The sequence below is a fragment of the Colias philodice genome, chromosome 28, assembly GCF_061535455.1.
Source record: "Colias philodice isolate Cphi_HAF_F1 chromosome 28, ilColPhil1 Martin Lab GWU primary, whole genome shotgun sequence".
NCBI classification, from domain to species: domain Eukaryota; kingdom Metazoa; phylum Arthropoda; class Insecta; order Lepidoptera; family Pieridae; genus Colias; species Colias philodice.
In genome coordinates, this window is record NC_143113.1 from 5,351,547 (window position 1) to 5,370,638 (window position 19,092).

Consider the following 19,092-nt stretch of genomic DNA (forward strand, 5'->3'; position numbering starts at 1 on the left):
ACAAACAGAAATATTAAATAGCAACATTCGTAACTCACCGAATTAAAAAAAATCAAATTTCGAATAACGCACACATCTATCCTTCCTTCGCACACTAATTACTTAAATGTCAAAACAGTCCATGTAATTATTTTACGAAAACACGATCTCAATTTAAACACAACGATTTTGTTATTTTTACGTCCACAGTAAGTCACTCCCGTCGAACCTAACGAGCGAAAAACATCACATGGGGTATACACGGAAATTTTACGGGGACGAGGAGCGAGAGACGTGCTCTCCCTCCCGAAGCCGGAATGTTACTGAAAGCTGAAAGCTGAAGCTGAACGGACCCTATCGTTTCAACAAATCTATAAGAGAAAGTACACGGTGTTGCTGTCTCACTCGCACATGTTCCTGCAGGAGCGTCCCGTCTCGCTCGATTCGTTATCCTGGCCACTTGCAACCGAAAAAAAAATAAAAAAATATCAAATTACGCTGCCATTAAGTGAAATGGAACGCATATTTTTCAGCATGACGTTTTGTTTTGGACGCTAATTTTGGCGGGAACTGCCATATTGTCAGTGCAAACGTAAATATAGTGTAATATCAGTTTAATTGCGGTTTATTTTGATAAGGTGGCATTCAGTGCGTTATTGGCTACATTATTATGATACACAAGCGAAATCCCGCGGCTTTGCGTGATCTTTATAAAAAAAATTGTTTCAAACTTGTGATGTCGCCTGATGTCGCATCTTCTTTTGGTTTTCTATGAAAATGTAAGGTGAGTGGAATCTGACCAAGGTAATATTACATTTTTTTCCATTGTTTAAACAAAGCATAAATTAAATATACCTACTTAAACATATTTAATTTGATACAAATTCAAACAAAAACTACTCTAACGATGGGCCGATTTTTCAATGCTTGGATAAAACTTATCCGTCCCGTCCAATAAAGTATTACCTACCTACACGATAATATTAAAATGTCACGTAAACTGTCAAATACGGGCAGTTAGAATACGTTTTTAAAATGGTAGTTTTATACATTTTTACGACGACGAATAAGTTTTAAACAAGGATTGAAAAATCAGCCCTTAACCAAGAATTGAAAAACCGGCCAAGTGCGAGTCGGGCTCGCGCACAAAGGGTTCCGTAGCAGCAAATATAATAAATTACAGTTAAATCAACCTATCTCAAAAACTATAAGAGATACTTTGATCAAACCAAAAATCGTTGAAAGAGTTAATTAGCATGCATCACCTCTATTTTTTTTAGAATTTTATACCCCGTAGTTATAAAAATAGAGGGGGGGGGACATACTTTTTACGACTTTGAGAGCTGATATCTCAAAAACCGTTCACTTTAAGAAAAATGTTTTTTAGAAAACTTTATATCATTTTAAAAGACCTTTCCATTGATACCCCACACGGGTATGTACATCGAAAAAAAAAATTTCATCCCTCAGTTACATGTATGGGGGGCCCCACCCCCAATTCTTTTTTTTACTATTTAGTGTCATATTTTTGTAGCGGTTCATACAACACATATTCCCATCAAATTTCATCACTGTAGTACTTATAGTTTCCGAGTAAATCGGCTGTGACAGACGGACAGACGGACAGACGGACAGACGGACATGACGAAACTATAAGGGTTCCGTTTTTGCCATTTTGGCTACGGAACCCTAAAAATCAGCCCTAAGTATATAATAATCATAAAATCAAAACTGCACTAATATAACATAAGCTACTTATTATTTTAATCGACTTGTTTAAATATAACGTAACTAAGAACAAAGAAATTGTACTCGTACATTTATATTCCTAAAAAAATATTTACACATTACATTTCTCAGCCATTTTGTCTTATCTCACAAATATTTTACTAAATTTGTGCTTTATGAATCTAAGGAATTTAAAAGTGACTAGCTTACCGCCCGCGGCTTCGCCCACTTTGTCTAAAACCTAATAAATTATATACTAAAACCTTCCTCTTGAATCACTCTATCTATTTAAAAAAACCGCATCAATATCCGTTGCGTAGTTTAAAAGATTTAAGCATACAAAGGGACATAGGGACAGAGAAAGCGACTTTGTTTTATACTATGTAATGATAATGATAAGAACAGGTCAACAAGTTAAGATGATACTTTGTTGATTGTGTCAAAGTAAATTCTACTACCTACTAGGTATCTATTATGTACTAGCTTTCTGCTTACGGCTTCGCCCGCTTCGTCCAAACTAGGGATGTAACGATATCGATACCGATATATCGGCCGATATAATCGGCAAGCCGATATATCGGTATCGCCGATAATAAAACAACCGATACCGATATCAAACAATTCAAAAAACCGCGCCCATTGCCCAATGAACGATGCGGGAGGCCGCCCGCGCGTGCGCACTTTGTTTTCTGAAAAAACTCTACCAATAGTAAACTTTTATTAGGTTATTAGGGTATTAGGTTATTAGGGTACTGATTGTATGTGTATTACTTAAAGTTTAACTGACTTTGTAAAATAATAATACTAAAATAAATGGTTTTGTTGATTTTGATTTGGCATTTTTATTTAAAAGAATACGATTAACATAATAGCATAATTCACTATTTATTTTTCTACCAAGCCATCGATATCGGTATCGGTTTCGGTATCGCCGATACATTACTACAAATATCGGTATCGTATCGGCAAAATCATGTATCGTTACATCCCTAGTCCAAACTATGTAGTAAAAACTTCTTGGAAGCCATTCTATTTTAAATTCATCAATATTAATTGTATTGTTTTAAAGATCATACGCATACCTACATAGAGACAGACAGACAGCAAAAAGTGACTTTGTTTTATACTATGTACATAGTGATAATCTGTTACGAATATGCAATCCAACTACGAATAAGAACGTCAATGAACTTTAGGTAACGTTAACTAGCTTTCCGCCCGCGGCTTCGCCCGCGTTTTCAAAAAAACCCGCACAGTTCTCGTTTACGTGGGATTTCCGGGATAAAACGTCCTATTTGTTAATCTAAGTTACCCTCTATATGTGTGCTCAATTTCATTGTTATCGGTTCAGTAGTAGGTACTTGCGTGAAAGAGTAACAAACATACAATTATACACATCCATTCTCACAAACTTTCGCATAATTATTATAATACATACTAGCGGTCCGCCCCGGCTTCGCCCGTGGTACATATGAAAAATAGATGTTGGCCGATTCTCAGACTTCACCGATATGCACAGAAAATTTCATGAGAATCGGTCCACCCGTTTCGGAGGAGTATGCAGACTAACATTGTGACACGAGAATTTTATATACAGGGTGGAAGGTTAAGATGGGGCATGAAGGGCAGGTACCTTAACCGTTGTAGCTACATGAAAACGTTCTTAGGAGACTATCCTTAAATTCTTGAGAAATTTTAATCTGCATTCACAGATTTTTGAAAAAATCTACGGTCAGCAAGGAAATCGGCTGTTTTCAAAAAAAATTTTTTTGATGCCAATCGATCCAGTTTCTCATGGGGATCAAAACACTCTAAAAGACCAACTGAGGTATGAGTACTAGAAAAGTCAGAAATCGCGAAAAACTATTTCCACACATTCACTAAGAAAATAAGTGATTCAACAAAAGATGCGCTAATAGAAAACTCCAAAGAGATTTTCAGGCTTCAATATTTGTTGTTTCTGATTATTAAAACACATACTGATAATAAGAAGAAACATTAATTTAATTAAACGGTTGTCAAAGAAAATAAAAAATAACAAAATAATAACAAAAAACAACATTTAAAGTGATGATAATTCCAGAATTTCTGAAATAATTTATATAAAACTTATGATATGAGATGCTCAAAGTGGTCACCGTTTTGACGTAAACATAGGTTTGTTCGTTTTACTACTGAGCTAGATTACTTTCTGCTAGATTTTTTACAAGATTCGCAATTCCCTTTCGCGTCGGTACATGTCGCATTGGGTATTTATTCCTGTACCATTCCAATGCAACTGTTGGGTTTTTATTATTTAAATAGTAAGCCTCTAACTGTTAGAGGCTTACTTTTTAAATAATAAAAACCCAAATCCAAACCCAATAATTTGGAACGTTTAGATCTGTTAGAGTCTAACAGATCTAAACGTTCCAAATTATTTAAGGACATTTTTAGTGAAGACAGAGTGACTTTTGGTAACTTTTGTTTTCTATGTGTTATTGTTTACATAAGCCATAAAAATGTGACGTGTTTGTTCGATATTCAAATTTAAATAATTTTTCATCTCGTGCACGAGCTGCCAGCCACCGCCCGCTCACGCCCCGCGTCGCTGGCATGTTATGCTGCTGTGCCTTTGTCTTTTTACTCGTTCATGAATGAAAATAGTTTTTCGCGATTTCTAACTTTTCTAGTACAGTAAAAGTTCCTTATTCGCGCTTCCTTCATTCGCGGTTTCACTATTCGCGGATGGAAAAAATGCGACCTAAATCCTGTATTCGCGGCCTAAAATTCGTTATTCGCGGATCGAATCGGTACATCGGTACATACATATATGTATTTACCTAAATAAATAAACCATTCGTTATCCTTAGTAAACGCTTGAACTACAACTACGAATTTATAATGTCGACTAAAAAGAATGAAAAACGAGTAAAAAGTGACAAGCCATTGCCTAAACCTGAAGATAATACCTAATTAAATGGTAATTAATAAATATGTTTGGTCAAAAACTTAAATTAAACTGGTTTCTTTATGTATTTGCTTTTTTATTTCGTCACCTAAGAACGTATTCCCTATAACCCCATACAAATTACCATTCCTTATTCACGGTTTCTCTATTCGCGGCACATTTACGGAACCTATTACCCGCGAATAAGGAACTTTTACTGTACTCATACCTCAGTTGGTCTTTTAGAGTGTTTTGATCCCCATGAGAAACTGGATCGATTGGCATCAAAAAATTTTTTTTTGAAAACTGTCGATTTCCTTGCTGACCGTACATTTTTTCAAAAATCTGTGAATGCAGATTAAAATTTCTCAAGAATTTAAGGATAGTCTCCTAAGAACGTTTTCATGTAGCTACAACGGTTAAGGTACCTGCCCTTCATGCCCCATCTTAATCTTCCACCCTGTATAAGACTAGCGGTCCGCCCCGGCTTCGCCCGTGGTAAATATGAAAAATAGATGTTGGTCGATTCTCAGACTTATCCGATATGCACAGAAAATTTCATGAGAATCGGTCCACCTGTTTCGGAGGAGTATGCAGACTAACATTGTGACACGAGAATTTTATATATAAGATTAGTAGGAAGTAGGATAGGATTAGTAAGATTATTAGAATGATGATAAGTTGAATATGCAATTCAACTAAGAATAGGGACGTCAGTGTCATTTTATACATACGTCGCAATTACATCAAATCGCGTCAAATTTGATTTAAAAAACGATTTGACTATATAATACGAGACATTGGCACAATTCACAACGCAGTAGGTACCGCAATACTTAAAAAAGCGGCCAAACACGATTTGTTAATTTATAGTATTTGTCATTGTATCGGCAGCGGAAATATATCATACTAGCGACCCGCCCCGGCTTCGCACGGGTGTAATGCTGATACTAAATACACTACAGAAAAATTGTGAACGTTGTATAGGTATAAAAATATAGCGGCCCGCTCCGGCATCGCACGGGTATAAAATACCTACAAAGCCGGGCGGCCGCAAACGCTACGTCCCGCAATTTTTAAATCTATCTTCTATAATATCTTCGAAAATATTCACTTAAATCATACGGTGTAAAGGGCCATATAGATCTATATTAAATGAACAATGTATCCATGGTATTTAATTGGTTAAGGATTAATGCTGTATTGGTTAAAATCGCTTCGAAAATTAGCCATTATTTGTCGTAAAAAGTAAATGACAAAAAAAAGTTATTGTGGGTTATCCATAAGAGATAGACATATACCATCGCGGACTTTTCTGTAGACCTTTTCAATGTGTATAATACTTAGTACATTATTTTGATAAAACTCGTAGGGTTCAGCCTGCGTTTGCAATGTAAGCGGAATAAATGTAATTTTTTACGACATCACATTAGAAACCTCAAAAATAACAGTACTTCTCCACTACTGAATGGATCTTATTATACATATAAACCTTCCTCTTGAATCACTCTATCTATTAAAAAAAACCGCATCAAAATCCATTGCGTAGTTTCAAAGATTTAAGCGTACAAAGGGACATAGGGACATAGGGAAATAGGGACAGAGAATGCGACTTTGTTTTATACTATGTAGTGATTTGAAAATTTCAGCATTCTAGCTATCACGGTTTTTGAGATACAGACAACGAATTCTCAGGTCCCGTTTTACCGTTTCGGTACGGAAACCTAAAAATAAAATTGAATAAAAATTATTTTTGCATTTCACTAACGGTTGCAAACATTATCGTTTAAATTATTAATACGTTTGAATTAACACCTATGACATCACAGAATGGTGCTGATTCGATCCTATTCTTAGTAGAATCGCATAGGATCGTAAATAATAAATGTACATGTAGTCTTACCACATTATATTATGTATATTAATAAGTCTATTCATAGTAATAGCCCCGAAAAAACTAAAAGAAAACAATAACAAACATAACAGAAACAATTGATGACTTGCAAAAATCTATAACTACACCACAGCCTACACCTAAAAAATAATAATAATATCCGCCCGCGGCTTCGCCCGCTTGTTAACAGTTTTCACAGAAAAACCCGCATAGTTCCTGTTCCTGCGCGATTTCCGGGATAAAAAGTAGCCTATGAATTATTCTGGGTCTTCAGCTACCAAATTTCATTGCATTCTTTCAATTTCAGAAATATTTGCGTGAAAGAGTAACATCCATCTCCATAAACTTTCGCATTTATAATATTAGTAGGATTTTCAGACAGACACACAAACACGTACCCACCATATGGCTACTTTATGGGTTAATGACGGGACCAGCTTCGTGGGTCATTAACAAAATTTACGAGAACATTGTATTAGAGATCTTACGTACGGACTACGGTGGGGGTTAATAAAACCTTTTATTGTGCCCGAAGGAGACATCAACTTGAACATAGATTTACTAGTGGATTATTGATTTAACCGACTTCACAAATGATGCGTTTTACTAGTCACTAGATATCATAAAACAAAGTCATTTCCCGCTGCTCGTATATGTATATGTTTAAAAAACTTTAAACCAACGTACCAACTACGCAATGGATTTTGATGCGATTTTTTAAATAGTTTGAAAACACAAATTGTTGTCGAGCATAATTATATTTTTCGTACTTATGACTGTTTATTTTTTATCATCCCTTTAACAGATTAATATTGGTACATTTCTTTTCCTGTTATCATAAGCATGTATTATAAATTAAAGAAAGCGTATTCAAACGAATGTTAGTAAAAAATAATTTATTTGATATTTTTTGTTATCTTTTAACAGTACAGAATACACAAAATGTTATATGCAAACTCTCACAGAGAATATTCAAATTCTGTTGTTCTCGTAAATTACACAACAAAGACAAAGCTACGATACAATACAATTGTAATTTATCAGTATTAAAGCAACAATAACTTTTCGTATTTTATAATCAGTTCAACAACTCAGATGAATTTGATCAAGTGATAGATAAGGAACTTTTGTAATTATAATTCTTGGGAACTCAGAATAATAGCATTTATACAACTTCTCAATGTTGAGCGCCTTACAAGGAAACAATTATACTTCTTTAATCGTTTTTGCTATTAAAATTTGATAGGCGTAATTTTTTTATTTGCTGTTAGAGAAAGAACGTAATAAATAATTTTTCCACTTATTTTATTAATGCAATGGAATTTTTTATACATTTGAAAGATATTATTTTAATTCTACGTAAGAGATTTAATCTAATTAATAGACTTTTATGGTGATTTTCAGGTACTTTTACAGACATGTACACACAGCATGTACATCTATTAGCTATGCCCCGTGATTTTTCTGTTTTTTTTTCCCCACATTATTCTGTTCTTTTTGGTCTTAGTGGTGATATTTTAAAGATTAAAGGCTATAGCTTTCCTCGATAAATAGACTATCTAATAGTGAAATAGTTAATTTTTAAAATCGGACCCGTAGTTACTATGATTAGCGTGTTCAAGCAAACAATCAAACTCTTCAGCTTTATAATATTAGTATAGCTTGACAATAATAATGATTATAAAACTTATTAGTTATTACTAGACATCGGATTATATGCATTTGCATATTTGCATATGCAAATGCATAAAACTCTCTAATTACGGCGTTAGTGCATATTTTAGCCTTTTTCCCCAATCGTGCATATTTCGTTATGTAACGGGAGTTTTGATTGATCGACTAACCTTTACTAGCCAATCAGAACGCTCAGCGAGTAAACAAACCCTATTTTGGCATGGTAAAATGGCGAAAAATTACAAAATGGGCTCCATTTTAAGTAAATTTTGAGCCCTTCAAAATAGGGCTAGATTACCCTAAAACTTAAAACATGGGTTGAATTTCAAAAAAGGGCTAGATTTAGCCCGGAAAGGTCTAAGGTGGCAACACTGGGCTCGCGGGTGACAAACGTCACAAATTTGCGCTCGAAAATTAAGTAAAAATGCCTAATTGTATATTGGCACAAAAACTATACTAAATTTCATGAAAATTTCACTGTATTTGTACAATCTTTGATTTAAATATATAAAATAATAAAGGTTTTTTGATTTTGTATTGTGCATATTTTAGGCATATCAGTCGTTTTTAGTGCATATTTCGGCCTTTTTTAGTGCATATTTGCATGCATATTTTGGCATTTTGTTAGTGCATATAATCCGATGTCTAGTTATTACCTATTTAGAAAGTAAGACGTAACAATATTAAAAATATTTCGATAGATACATATTTTTTGCTCTTTTAAGTTTTAAAATCCCGTCAAAATCGGTTCAGCCGTTCCTGAGATTAGCCAGAACAAACAGACAGACAGACAAAAATTGTAAACATTACTATTTTGGTACGTATATATATGTACATTGTACAGTGCATACATCCATAAGATTATGCATTTAATAAAAGTCTGTTATTTCAATATTAAAACCAGACACTCCAAATTTTATATTTGGTTATAGATTATATCCAATCTTTTACCTATACATATGTATGTACAGTTAATTCATACATATATGCGTGCCATGGAATTAACTGTAACTCCATTAACCCTTTACCAATCTTAATAGAGTGAACAATTTTATAAGTTGTTATTTTTATTATGTTACCAATAATAAAACACATAAATTTCTCTTTTATACCACAAAACTCCCCATGGAAATAATTCTAATGGCAATTAGATTAGAGTGCTTTTCTATGAAATATCTTTTTAACAGTTAAAGTTGCCATTTTTATAAATTGAGTGGAATATGATTATTTTATTCGTATCAAACGAACGACCTTTGAACTACCTTATCAAAGCCCTTGAGACCTTTTAAGTTTATTCTACTGTTATATCTATATAATATATAAACTAGCTTCCCGTCCACGGCTTCACCCGCTTTTTTATTTAATAAATTATGCTGTAAACACTCTTATTATTGAAGACAGAATAAAATTCGATGCAGTAGTTTTTGAGTTTTTCGCGGTGTAGGACTTTTGTTTTTTATCATGTAACAAAAAACCTATAAAAAGTTATTCTTGTATTATACAGTGCATCGGTAAAAAAGATTATTGTGTTCAGATAATAATGACTTACTATGACTAAAGAAACAGTTCAATAGTCATAGTAAGTCATTTTTTTACTTTCTACTAAAAGTAAAATTATTTGCAACCGATTAATTTTAATATACACAGGCCTATAAGGCATATTAAGGGCATATTATAGCATCCAACTGGTTAGAAATAATTAAATGTATCGAAAGTAAAGTAATAAATAGTCATTTACACAGAAAATCCAATTTTACTACATAAAAATATTATGGGCAAATACATACATTACAACACAATAATAGAACATACTACAAAGAAAAATATTTATAAACATAATAATAATTATATTCTAAAGAATAATTATCATACCTAGATAAGCGTAATATTTAATAAATCATGTGTAATTCGTTATCATTTCGCGACGAATGAGTATAAATAAGCGTGCTAGCAACATTTCTGAATTGTCATTGTCAGAGTGTCAGATTGACAGCGGCCAATGCAATTTTTTTTTAAATTTTCATCAAGTTGCATGTTTTGCCGGGAAAGTTTCAAGTTGCGATAATCATTGTGTTTTCGCTAATTACCGTTAAAGTAACTAATAATTATGTAAAGTGATTAAACCTCATTGTAAACTAGTTAAGAACGGAATATTTTGTAGTATTATTTGCTTATAAGTTTATTGTTACGATGTCAAAGGTTAAATTGAACTTAATAGCTGCCGCCTGCGATAATATGGGGATTGGAGTAAACGGGACCCTTCCTTGGAGATTAAAGTAGGTACCCACATGTATGAATATTAAAATTAAACAATTTTTACACTTTATTAATATTTTTAAGGATTTTTTCCGTTTTTCCGTCCAGCGAAACTAAATGCGTCCTTGGAATTGAACAACTTTCTAATGTGTTTCTATTTTCTAATCAGGATTCAGGACAACAAGAACGACAAGTTTAAAATAAGAACTGCAGGCTTAAAAAAAAATCTTAACAAATTCCTAAGTTTTGTACATTTATCGTTAATAAAATATAATTAAGTCACAGAATACTTATTAGTAGCTATTATTACGATGAATATGTGTCTATACTATATAATAAAATGAAGCTATAGAGTGTTTGTTTGACCATTCTAAGACATAAAATAATCCTTCCAGGATTTCAAAAATTATTTCATCATTCGATATTTAAGTACATGATCCCTGAATGTTATCTTTATATGTACTCAAATTAAAATCAATGCCACTTTCCGTTGTTATTTTATAACTCAAGAAAGGGCTCACCTATCCAAACAATGTTTAGGCTTTGTTCGGTATATTTAGTATATGGTTTACGTGAATTTTGTACAAAATCGGCGGAGTAGTTCATTTATCACATGTTTTTTAAATATTTCACTTTATAAGTAGGTAGCGAAGCACATACCAGGGCTCTTAGTAGGCTATATATTATGTCTCATGGTGAAGCCAGGCAGATTGCTTGAATCACACTAACTAATCTATACAAATATTATAAAGCTGAAGAGTTTGTTTGTTTGTTTGAACGCACTAATCTCGGGATCTACTGATCCGATTTGAAAAATTCTTTCGATGTTAGATAGCCCATTTATGGAGGAAGGTTATTGGCTATATTTCATCACGCTACGGGCAACAGGAGTGGAGCCATAGGGGTGAAACCGCGCGTAGCAGCTAGTATACATTCATAAATACATATTATAAATTCGAAAGTTTGTGAGTATGTGTGTGTGTGTTTGCTACGCTTTCACGTAAAAACTACCGAACCGATTAAAATGAAATTTAGCACACATATAGAAGGTTACTTGAATTAACACATAGGATAGGTTTTATCCTGGAAATCCCATGGGAACGGGAATTTATCAGGTTTTTCTTTGAAAACCCGGGCGAAGCCGCGGGCGGAAAGTTAGTATACCATAACTAAAACTCTAAAATTACTCATTCCAGAAAAGAAATGGCCTACTTCACGTCCATGACTTCAAATGTTAAAGACAATTCTAAAAAGAACGCAGTTATCATGGGTCGAGTGACATGGGATTGCATACCTCTGAAATACAGGCCTCTGGTTGGCAGAATCAATATTGTGCTTACAAGCAATGTGGATAAATTGAAAACGCAAGTAATGTTTTTATGTGTGATTCCTAGACTTGAAAACAATTTTAACTTATTTAAAGTTGTAAGAGTGTCTTAATATTTTTTGTAATATTTATTTACTTAGACAAAGCTATATTTTAAATATACGTAGTACATAATATATAATTGTAGCTAATCCTTTAGTTAGTAATTACATATAGTAGAGTGCCGTAAGGCATAAAAATGGTCAAACCTCGGAACCCAGGGCCAGTCAATGAATCTGTATATCAAGTATGAGACTGCATTATTAAAACCTCAAATAAAAAAGTTAAAAAAAAAAATTGACCGATCTCGATTTACAACAATTTTTAACAACAATTTACTGAAAAATGAGAGGCGGAAGGGGGAAAAAGTGTTTATAGTGAAAAATTTTATTTTATTTGTAATAAATTATATGTGCAGAGTAACTTCAATGTTAATTTATTAGATTATCGTAAAAAATAAGTTACAAAAAAAATTTATCATTAACTATACACATTGTTACATCATTGTACATTATTGTCGTCGTCGTCGATCTCGTTGATATAGATTGTAGGTGAAGGATTAGTGCAGCTGTCACCATTGCATTCTAAGCAAGCTGCAGTGCAGTTTAATCCACTTTTCCTGCACCCACAAGATGCTCCACATCAATATTTCTCTTCCAAGCCATGTTTGAACTTACAAAAAATACTCTTTTAAAGTGTTCAAATGCGCTATACGGTGACCCCCAGAAAATAAAAGATCTTAATGCATTAAGATATAACTCTTTTTTGAAAGCAACTGCTAAAATACCTGCGTTAAACTGCCGTCATTACCACTTACTGCAGATAGCGCATTTGAACACTTTAAAAGAGTATTTTTGCAAGTTCAAACATGGCTTGGAAGAGAAATATTACCAGAAGAATGGGGTGGAAATATGAATGCGGAATATTGACACCGCAAACAATGACGCAACGACCAGCTCCAGAATCTTTATTAAAAATTATTTTTTGCTCATGCAAAACAGGATGTGGAGCATCTTGTGGGTGCAGGAAAAGTGGATTAAACTGCACTTCAGCTTGCTTAATGCAATGGTGACAGCTGCACTAATCCTTCACCTACAATCTATATCAACGAGATCGACGACGACGACAATAATGTACAATGATGTAACAATGTGTATAGTTAATGATAAATTTTTTTTTTAACTTATTTTTTACGATAATCTAATAAATTAACATTGAAGTTACTCTGCACATATACGTAATTTATTAAGACTTTTAATTTATTAAGACTATTACTTACAAATAAAATAAAATTTTTCACTATAAACACTTTTTCCCCCTTCCGCCTCTCATTTTTCAGTAAATTGTTGTAAATCGAGATCGGTCAATTTTTTTTTTAACTTTTTTATTTGAGGTTTTAATAATGCAGTCTCATACTTGATATACAGATTCATTGACTGGCCCTGGGTTCCGAGGTTTGACCATTTTTATGCCTTACATATGACTTTTGACTAATATAAATCAATGAAAACTCCAAAAAATTAATAATTGTTTATAATAATTTTTAAAAAATTGAGAGCGCGAAAAAAACTTTTTTTAACATTTTTCTATATACTATTAAAAACATATTTTCAAGGTTTATATTAAGATTCATTGACTGGCCCTGGATTCCGAGGTATAAACCTTACGGTGCTCCACTAATAAATAGTTATGAATTACATAATAATCTTCTTATATATAAAATTCTCGTGTCACAATGTTAGTCTGCATACTCCTCCGAAACGGGTGGACCGATTCTCATGAAATTTTCTGTGCATATCGGGTAAGTCTGAGAATCGGCCAACATCTTTTTTTCATATGTACCACGGGCGAAGCCGGGGCGGACCGCTAGTAATTTTATATATCAAATCTTTAATTGATGTTTTCGCTCTGAACAATTTAGTGCTTTATTATTTTAAAGCAATGATAGATTTTGAATGCAAGACATAATGGCTGACATTTATTTTTTAAATTAGACTTATTTTTTGTGCTTTTGAATTAAATTTAACTGGCACATAAGTAAAGAACATAATATCTAGTACTTTGTTTTCTCTTTAGATGAAATGACTACAGCTGAGCTACATTTCACTTTTATAGAAATACTAGCTGTGCCCCGCGGTTTCCCCCGTGTGGCTCTGCTCCTGTTGATCTTATTGTGATGATATATAGCCTATAGCCTTCCTTAATAAATGAGCTATCTAACACCGAAACATTTTTTTAAATCGGTCCAATAGTTCCTGAGATCGGTGTTAGATAGTCCATTTATTATATATCATCACGCTAAGACGAATATGAGCAGAGCAATGCCGGTAAAACCGCAGGGCACAGCTAGTTAATAAGAAAATAATCACTTTCATATTAAAACTAAGGAAAAGGAAAGAAAAAGTCAGTTTGATTGTTTAAAAAAGTTTAATTGATTTTACTTGATTATAATCTATACTAATATTATAAAGCTGAAGAGTTTGTTTGTTTGAACGCGCTAATATCGGATCTACTGGTCCGATTTGAAAAATTCTTTCAGTGTTAGATAGCCCATTTATCAAGGAAGGCTATAGACTATATATAATCACGCTAAGATCTACAGGAGCGGAGCAATGCGGGTGAAACCGCGCGGCACAGCTAGTAATAACTAAAATCCAATTCATTTCCAGGTCCCAGATGGTGTTGAAGTAGTAAGAAATCTCGATAAAGCAATCGAACTTATTGAGAGTCGATCAGATATTGAATCTGCCTGGGTTATAGGCGGCTCTTCTATATATAAGGTAATATTTAAAAATCGAAAAAAGGGTAAGATTAAGTTTTTTGTTTCTAAGTACTGGACCGATTTTTATGAGTTTTTCACTAATAGAAGCTACATTATTAGGAAGTGACATCACTACATCCATACTATAATATTATAAATGCGAAAGTAACTCTGTATGTCTGTCTGTTACTCAATCACGCCTTAACTACTGAACCAATTTGCATGAAATTTGGTATAGAGATATTTTGATACCCAAGAAAGGGCATAGGATTAATTATATACAGGGTGTCCCAAAAAGTAGTGATGAACGGAAGCTGGGAGGTAGAGGACCTAGAGGGCTATCCGAATCACCCCCATGTATGTTATGCGATTTTTCGTATTTTCGGAGTTATGACGTTTTTTTTTTCAATTTTTCACCTATCGCCGAGTACGATGATATTTTCACTCATGGTGACGTCAATTGTTGCGCTAGATGCTTGATTTTTTTGCACGCCTCATAAGCGAAGCGTTGAGGTGGGTACTACTGTCACTTCGCGCAAAACATCTGATTTTTCAAACTTAAAATGTCTTTATGTATCATACATTGCACTTGTAAGATAATACATACACACACATATTAAGAAAAAACACTATTTTTAACATTCATGATATTTTTGATGTCATTTTTGTTATTTAAACTAGTTAAAAAACAGTTTAAAAAAGTTCTGTCTTGGACGTCCGTGTGTCTGTATGTGCGGAGGATTTTCTTGTTAACACGATAGCGACCGAAATACTTTACTAATCGAGTCTTTTTTTTTCTCTTACGCTTGAGTATGCTCAGGAATAGAACCCTTTCATTTTTCAGGGTCTGATTCGATGTGGTTTAATTGTTATTAAATAAACAAAAATAATAATTAATAAATAATTATTAAAAAAATATTATGAGGCGTGCACTTTTGGATTTTCCAAACTTTTTTGTTTGCTAAGTTAAAAGATAGGCCAATTCAGTATGGTAACATTTACTATCGTTAGATCTTCGAATGGATAAAAAAAAGAATTAAATGCCAAGAAAGATAAAATAACCCAGTATGTTCACCACTTCAAGTGCCCGTAAAAAAATAAAATCACATAAAAAAACGTGCCCGGGTGACGTATCTATACTTTAAAAAAATCATTGCAAGCGTTCCTACTTCCTAGTTCCTACAGCTACATGATATTTCATAGTGTTACATCAGCTGTGCTTATGGCCTTTCACGATACTTCTGAATGAATTCATATACCTACTTGAGTTTGGACATTATAAATAAGCATATAGTTTAGTTATATATGACGGAGATTTTCACACGGAGATTTTCACACGGAGATTTTCACATAGAGATTTTCACACAGAGATTTTCACATGGAGATTTTCACACGGAGATTTTCACACAGAGATTTTCACACGGAGATTTTCACATAGAGATTTTCACACGGAGATTTTCCCACGGAGATTTTCACACAGAGATTTTAACACGGAGATTTTCACACAGAGATTTTAACACGGAGATTTTCACACAGATTTTCACAAAGCGATTTTCACACAGATTTTCACACAGAGATTTTCACATAGAGATTTTCATACAGAGATTTTCACACAGATTTCACACAGAGATTTTCACACAGATTTTCACACAGAGATTTTCACTTAGATTTTCACACAGAGATTTTCACACGGAGATTGTCACACGGAGATTTTCACACGGAGATTTTCACACAGATTTTCACACAGAGATTTTCACACCGAGATTTAAACACAGATTTTCACACAGAGATTTTCACACAGACTTTCACACAGATTTTCACACAGAGATTTTCACATCGAGATTTAAACACAGTATTTCACACAGAGATTTTCACACGGAGATTTTCACAGAGATTTTCACACAGAGATTTTCACACGGAGATTTTCACACCGAGATTTAAATTATTTTTTTATTTATTAATTCTTTTTTTTATTCCATTCGAAGATCTAACGATAGTAAATGTTACCATACTGAATTGGCCTATCTTTCAGCTTAGCAAACAAAAAAAAATCAAGCATCTAGCGCAACAATTGACGTCACCATGAGTGAAAATATCATCGTACTCGGCGATAGGTGAAAATTGAAAAAATACGTCATAACTCCGAAAATACGAAAAATCGCATAACATACATGGGGGTGATTCGGAGAGCCCTCTAGGTCCTCTACCTCCCAGCTTCCGTTCATCACTACTTTTTGGGACACCCTGTATAATTTATCACACATATTGAGGGTAAATTGGATTAACACATAGGATAGGTTTTATCCCGGAAATCCCACGGGAACGGGAACTATGCGGGTTTTTCTTTGACCGCGCGGGCGATGCCGATGGTGGAAAGCTAGTAGTACATTATACATATAAAACAAAATCTGTCCAGTAATTTTTGTGTCAAAAGATTTGTACAAATCTAGCATTCCGCTTCAAAGCAAAACCCGCATAGTTCCCGTTCCCGTGGGATTTCCGGGATACAACCTATCCTATGTGTTAATCCAATTTACCCTCAATATGTGTGATAAATTTCATGGTAATCGGTTCAGTAATATTTGCGTGAAAGAGTAACAAACATACATACACACACATACATCCATCCTCACAAACTTTCGCATTTATAATATTAGTAGGATATTTCATATTACTAGCTGTCCCTTCAAAATATGTTCTGCCTCACTCATCACTTATGGGTATGAAAAATAGATGTTGTCCTATTCCTACCCGATATGCACACAAAATTTCATGAGAATCGGTCCAGCCGTTTCGGAGGAGTATGTATATCCTAACAATGTGACCCAAGATATTATATTGAAAAAGAGTCAAGAATTTTATATTATATATGCTGAAATAATCCTTACTAATATTGTGTGTTTGTCTTTCACGTGTCAACGGAGAGATTTTATGGTATGAATTTTGAGTCTATTGATAGTTGGGAGGCTAGAGAATGATATAGGCTACTTATTACTACAGTAAAATATATCATTCCCAATATTATTGTGAAGTGTTTATGCTATACATATAGTATGAATTTGTGTGTTTTTATGAAAACTTTCGTTTTTGTGTTTATATTAATTGTCTGTTATTAAAACTAGATGGCGCTGTATCTGCTAATATTTATTCAATAAAATTTGTTAAATCTAGTAGGTATATTACAAAAAAAACAGTTTAATTTTAACTTCTTTTTATCAAAATCCGTTCTGTAGTTCTGGCGTGCTAGATCTTTCGTATAAAAATTGAGTGTAGGAATATAGATTTATAAATAGAGATAATTATTTGTCATAACATAAACAATTTTTTTTCAGGCCGCCATAGAGCATCCGAACTGTGACAAGATATATTTGACAGAAATACAGAAATCTTTTATCTGTGACACGTTTTTTCCCGCCTTCGATAAGAAGCAGTTCAAGCAAATACAAGAAAATGGCGTTAATAATGAAAAACAATCGGAAAATGGCATAGATTATTATACTAGAGTTTATAAAAAAGTTTTATAATAAAACGTTTTGGCTGGTGTGTTTTTTATTTGCGTTGTATAAACATAAACGTATAATGTTGCACAAATACAGTAGCACCTCGTTAAGTCGAACCTCGATAAGTCAAAAACCTCCAAATCTCGAAAAAATGTCTTGTTCCCTTCCCTTCAAACCCGAAAACCTCTATTACTTGAAATTTTGTCCCTCTGTTAGTCGAAATAATCACCGAGTCCCTCCAAGCCATTCTGGTACATATTTTCACTCTATACCTCGAAAAGTCAAATTTGACCTCTGTATCTCGAACATAGCAACGTTTTATTTTAAAACCTTTATAGCTTGATGATTTGGAATTTATTACCTCTATTGTTCGAACAAAAAAAATGTGTGCGTGTACTAGTGTACACTGTACACACGTAAGAAGTGAAACTTCTTTATGACCTTATTTTTCAAAAAATAATTTACTATACGCAACTTTACAGAAATACGTCGAATCAAAGATGGCGCGTCACGGAAAAATGTTACACTAATTTTTTTTCCAACCCCGATAAAGAAGTTTCACTTCAATAAGTTACCGAATTGAAGAATTTGCCGACAGTGCAAGTACACTATTGTTTCTTAGAAAACATTTTAGGAGTATACGATAATTATTAATGACTCACGAAACACGTGTTTGCGTTAAGTATCTGATGATGAAATTATCGATTCAGTAGCTCAGAAAACCGAAATTAATGATTAAGATGACATAGAAGACGTGAATAGTACATGCGCTCCATGGGTTTCCATCAAAGAGGCAAGAACCGCATTGAATACCTTACGAAATTTTATAAAGCAAACCAGTATCTTTGAAAAAGAAGAATTTTCTGCTTCAATTATAAAATGCTAGAGAACAACCAAATTATCTAAAGCAAAAAAAATACTGACTTTTTTAATGCCATATTTTTTATTTTAAAATGATTTGAAATAATGTTGATTTATAATAAATAAAAACATGTTTGTGACCTC

At 33.4% G+C, this 19,092-nt stretch overlaps 2 protein-coding genes and 1 long non-coding RNA gene across 3 annotated transcripts in view; 2 read left to right on the forward strand and 1 right to left on the reverse strand.

The window, feature by feature from the left end:
• Positions 1-186, reverse strand: part of Dgk (diacyl glycerol kinase 1) — a 78,838-nt gene extending 78,652 nt beyond the window's left edge. Inside the window, exon 1 of the mRNA XM_089712166.1 lies at positions 39-186. The gene's annotated coding sequence lies outside the window, so the exon portion shown is untranslated. The remainder of the gene's footprint in view (positions 1-38) is intronic.
• The window catches only part of LOC149476383 (uncharacterized), a 145,841-nt gene that overhangs the window by 62,962 nt on the left and 63,787 nt on the right, over positions 1-19,092 (forward strand). The gene's annotated exons all lie outside the window — the stretch shown is intronic.
• Dhfr (dihydrofolate reductase) lies at positions 10,208-18,139 on the forward strand. The gene is made up of 4 exons (XM_089712354.1): positions 10,208-10,480; positions 11,657-11,828; positions 14,496-14,606; positions 17,920-18,139. The coding sequence occupies exons 1-4, from the start codon at positions 10,395-10,397 to the stop codon at positions 18,109-18,111; spliced, it is 561 nt and encodes a 186-aa protein (XP_089568480.1). The 5' UTR covers positions 10,208-10,394; the 3' UTR covers positions 18,112-18,139.

Excerpts from the sequence above, each read along its gene's own strand:
- Dhfr (XM_089712354.1), top strand. The coding sequence starts at position 10,395 with ATGTCAAAGGTTAAATTGAACTTAATAGCTGCCGCCTGCGATAATATG. Across the intron at positions 10,481-11,656 it reads ACCCTTCCTTGGAGATTAAA|AAAAGAAATGGCCTACTTCA; the intron begins GTAGGTACCCAC and ends TACTCATTCCAG. Across the intron at positions 14,607-17,919 it reads GCGGCTCTTCTATATATAAG|GCCGCCATAGAGCATCCGAA; the intron begins GTAATATTTAAA and ends ATTTTTTTTCAG.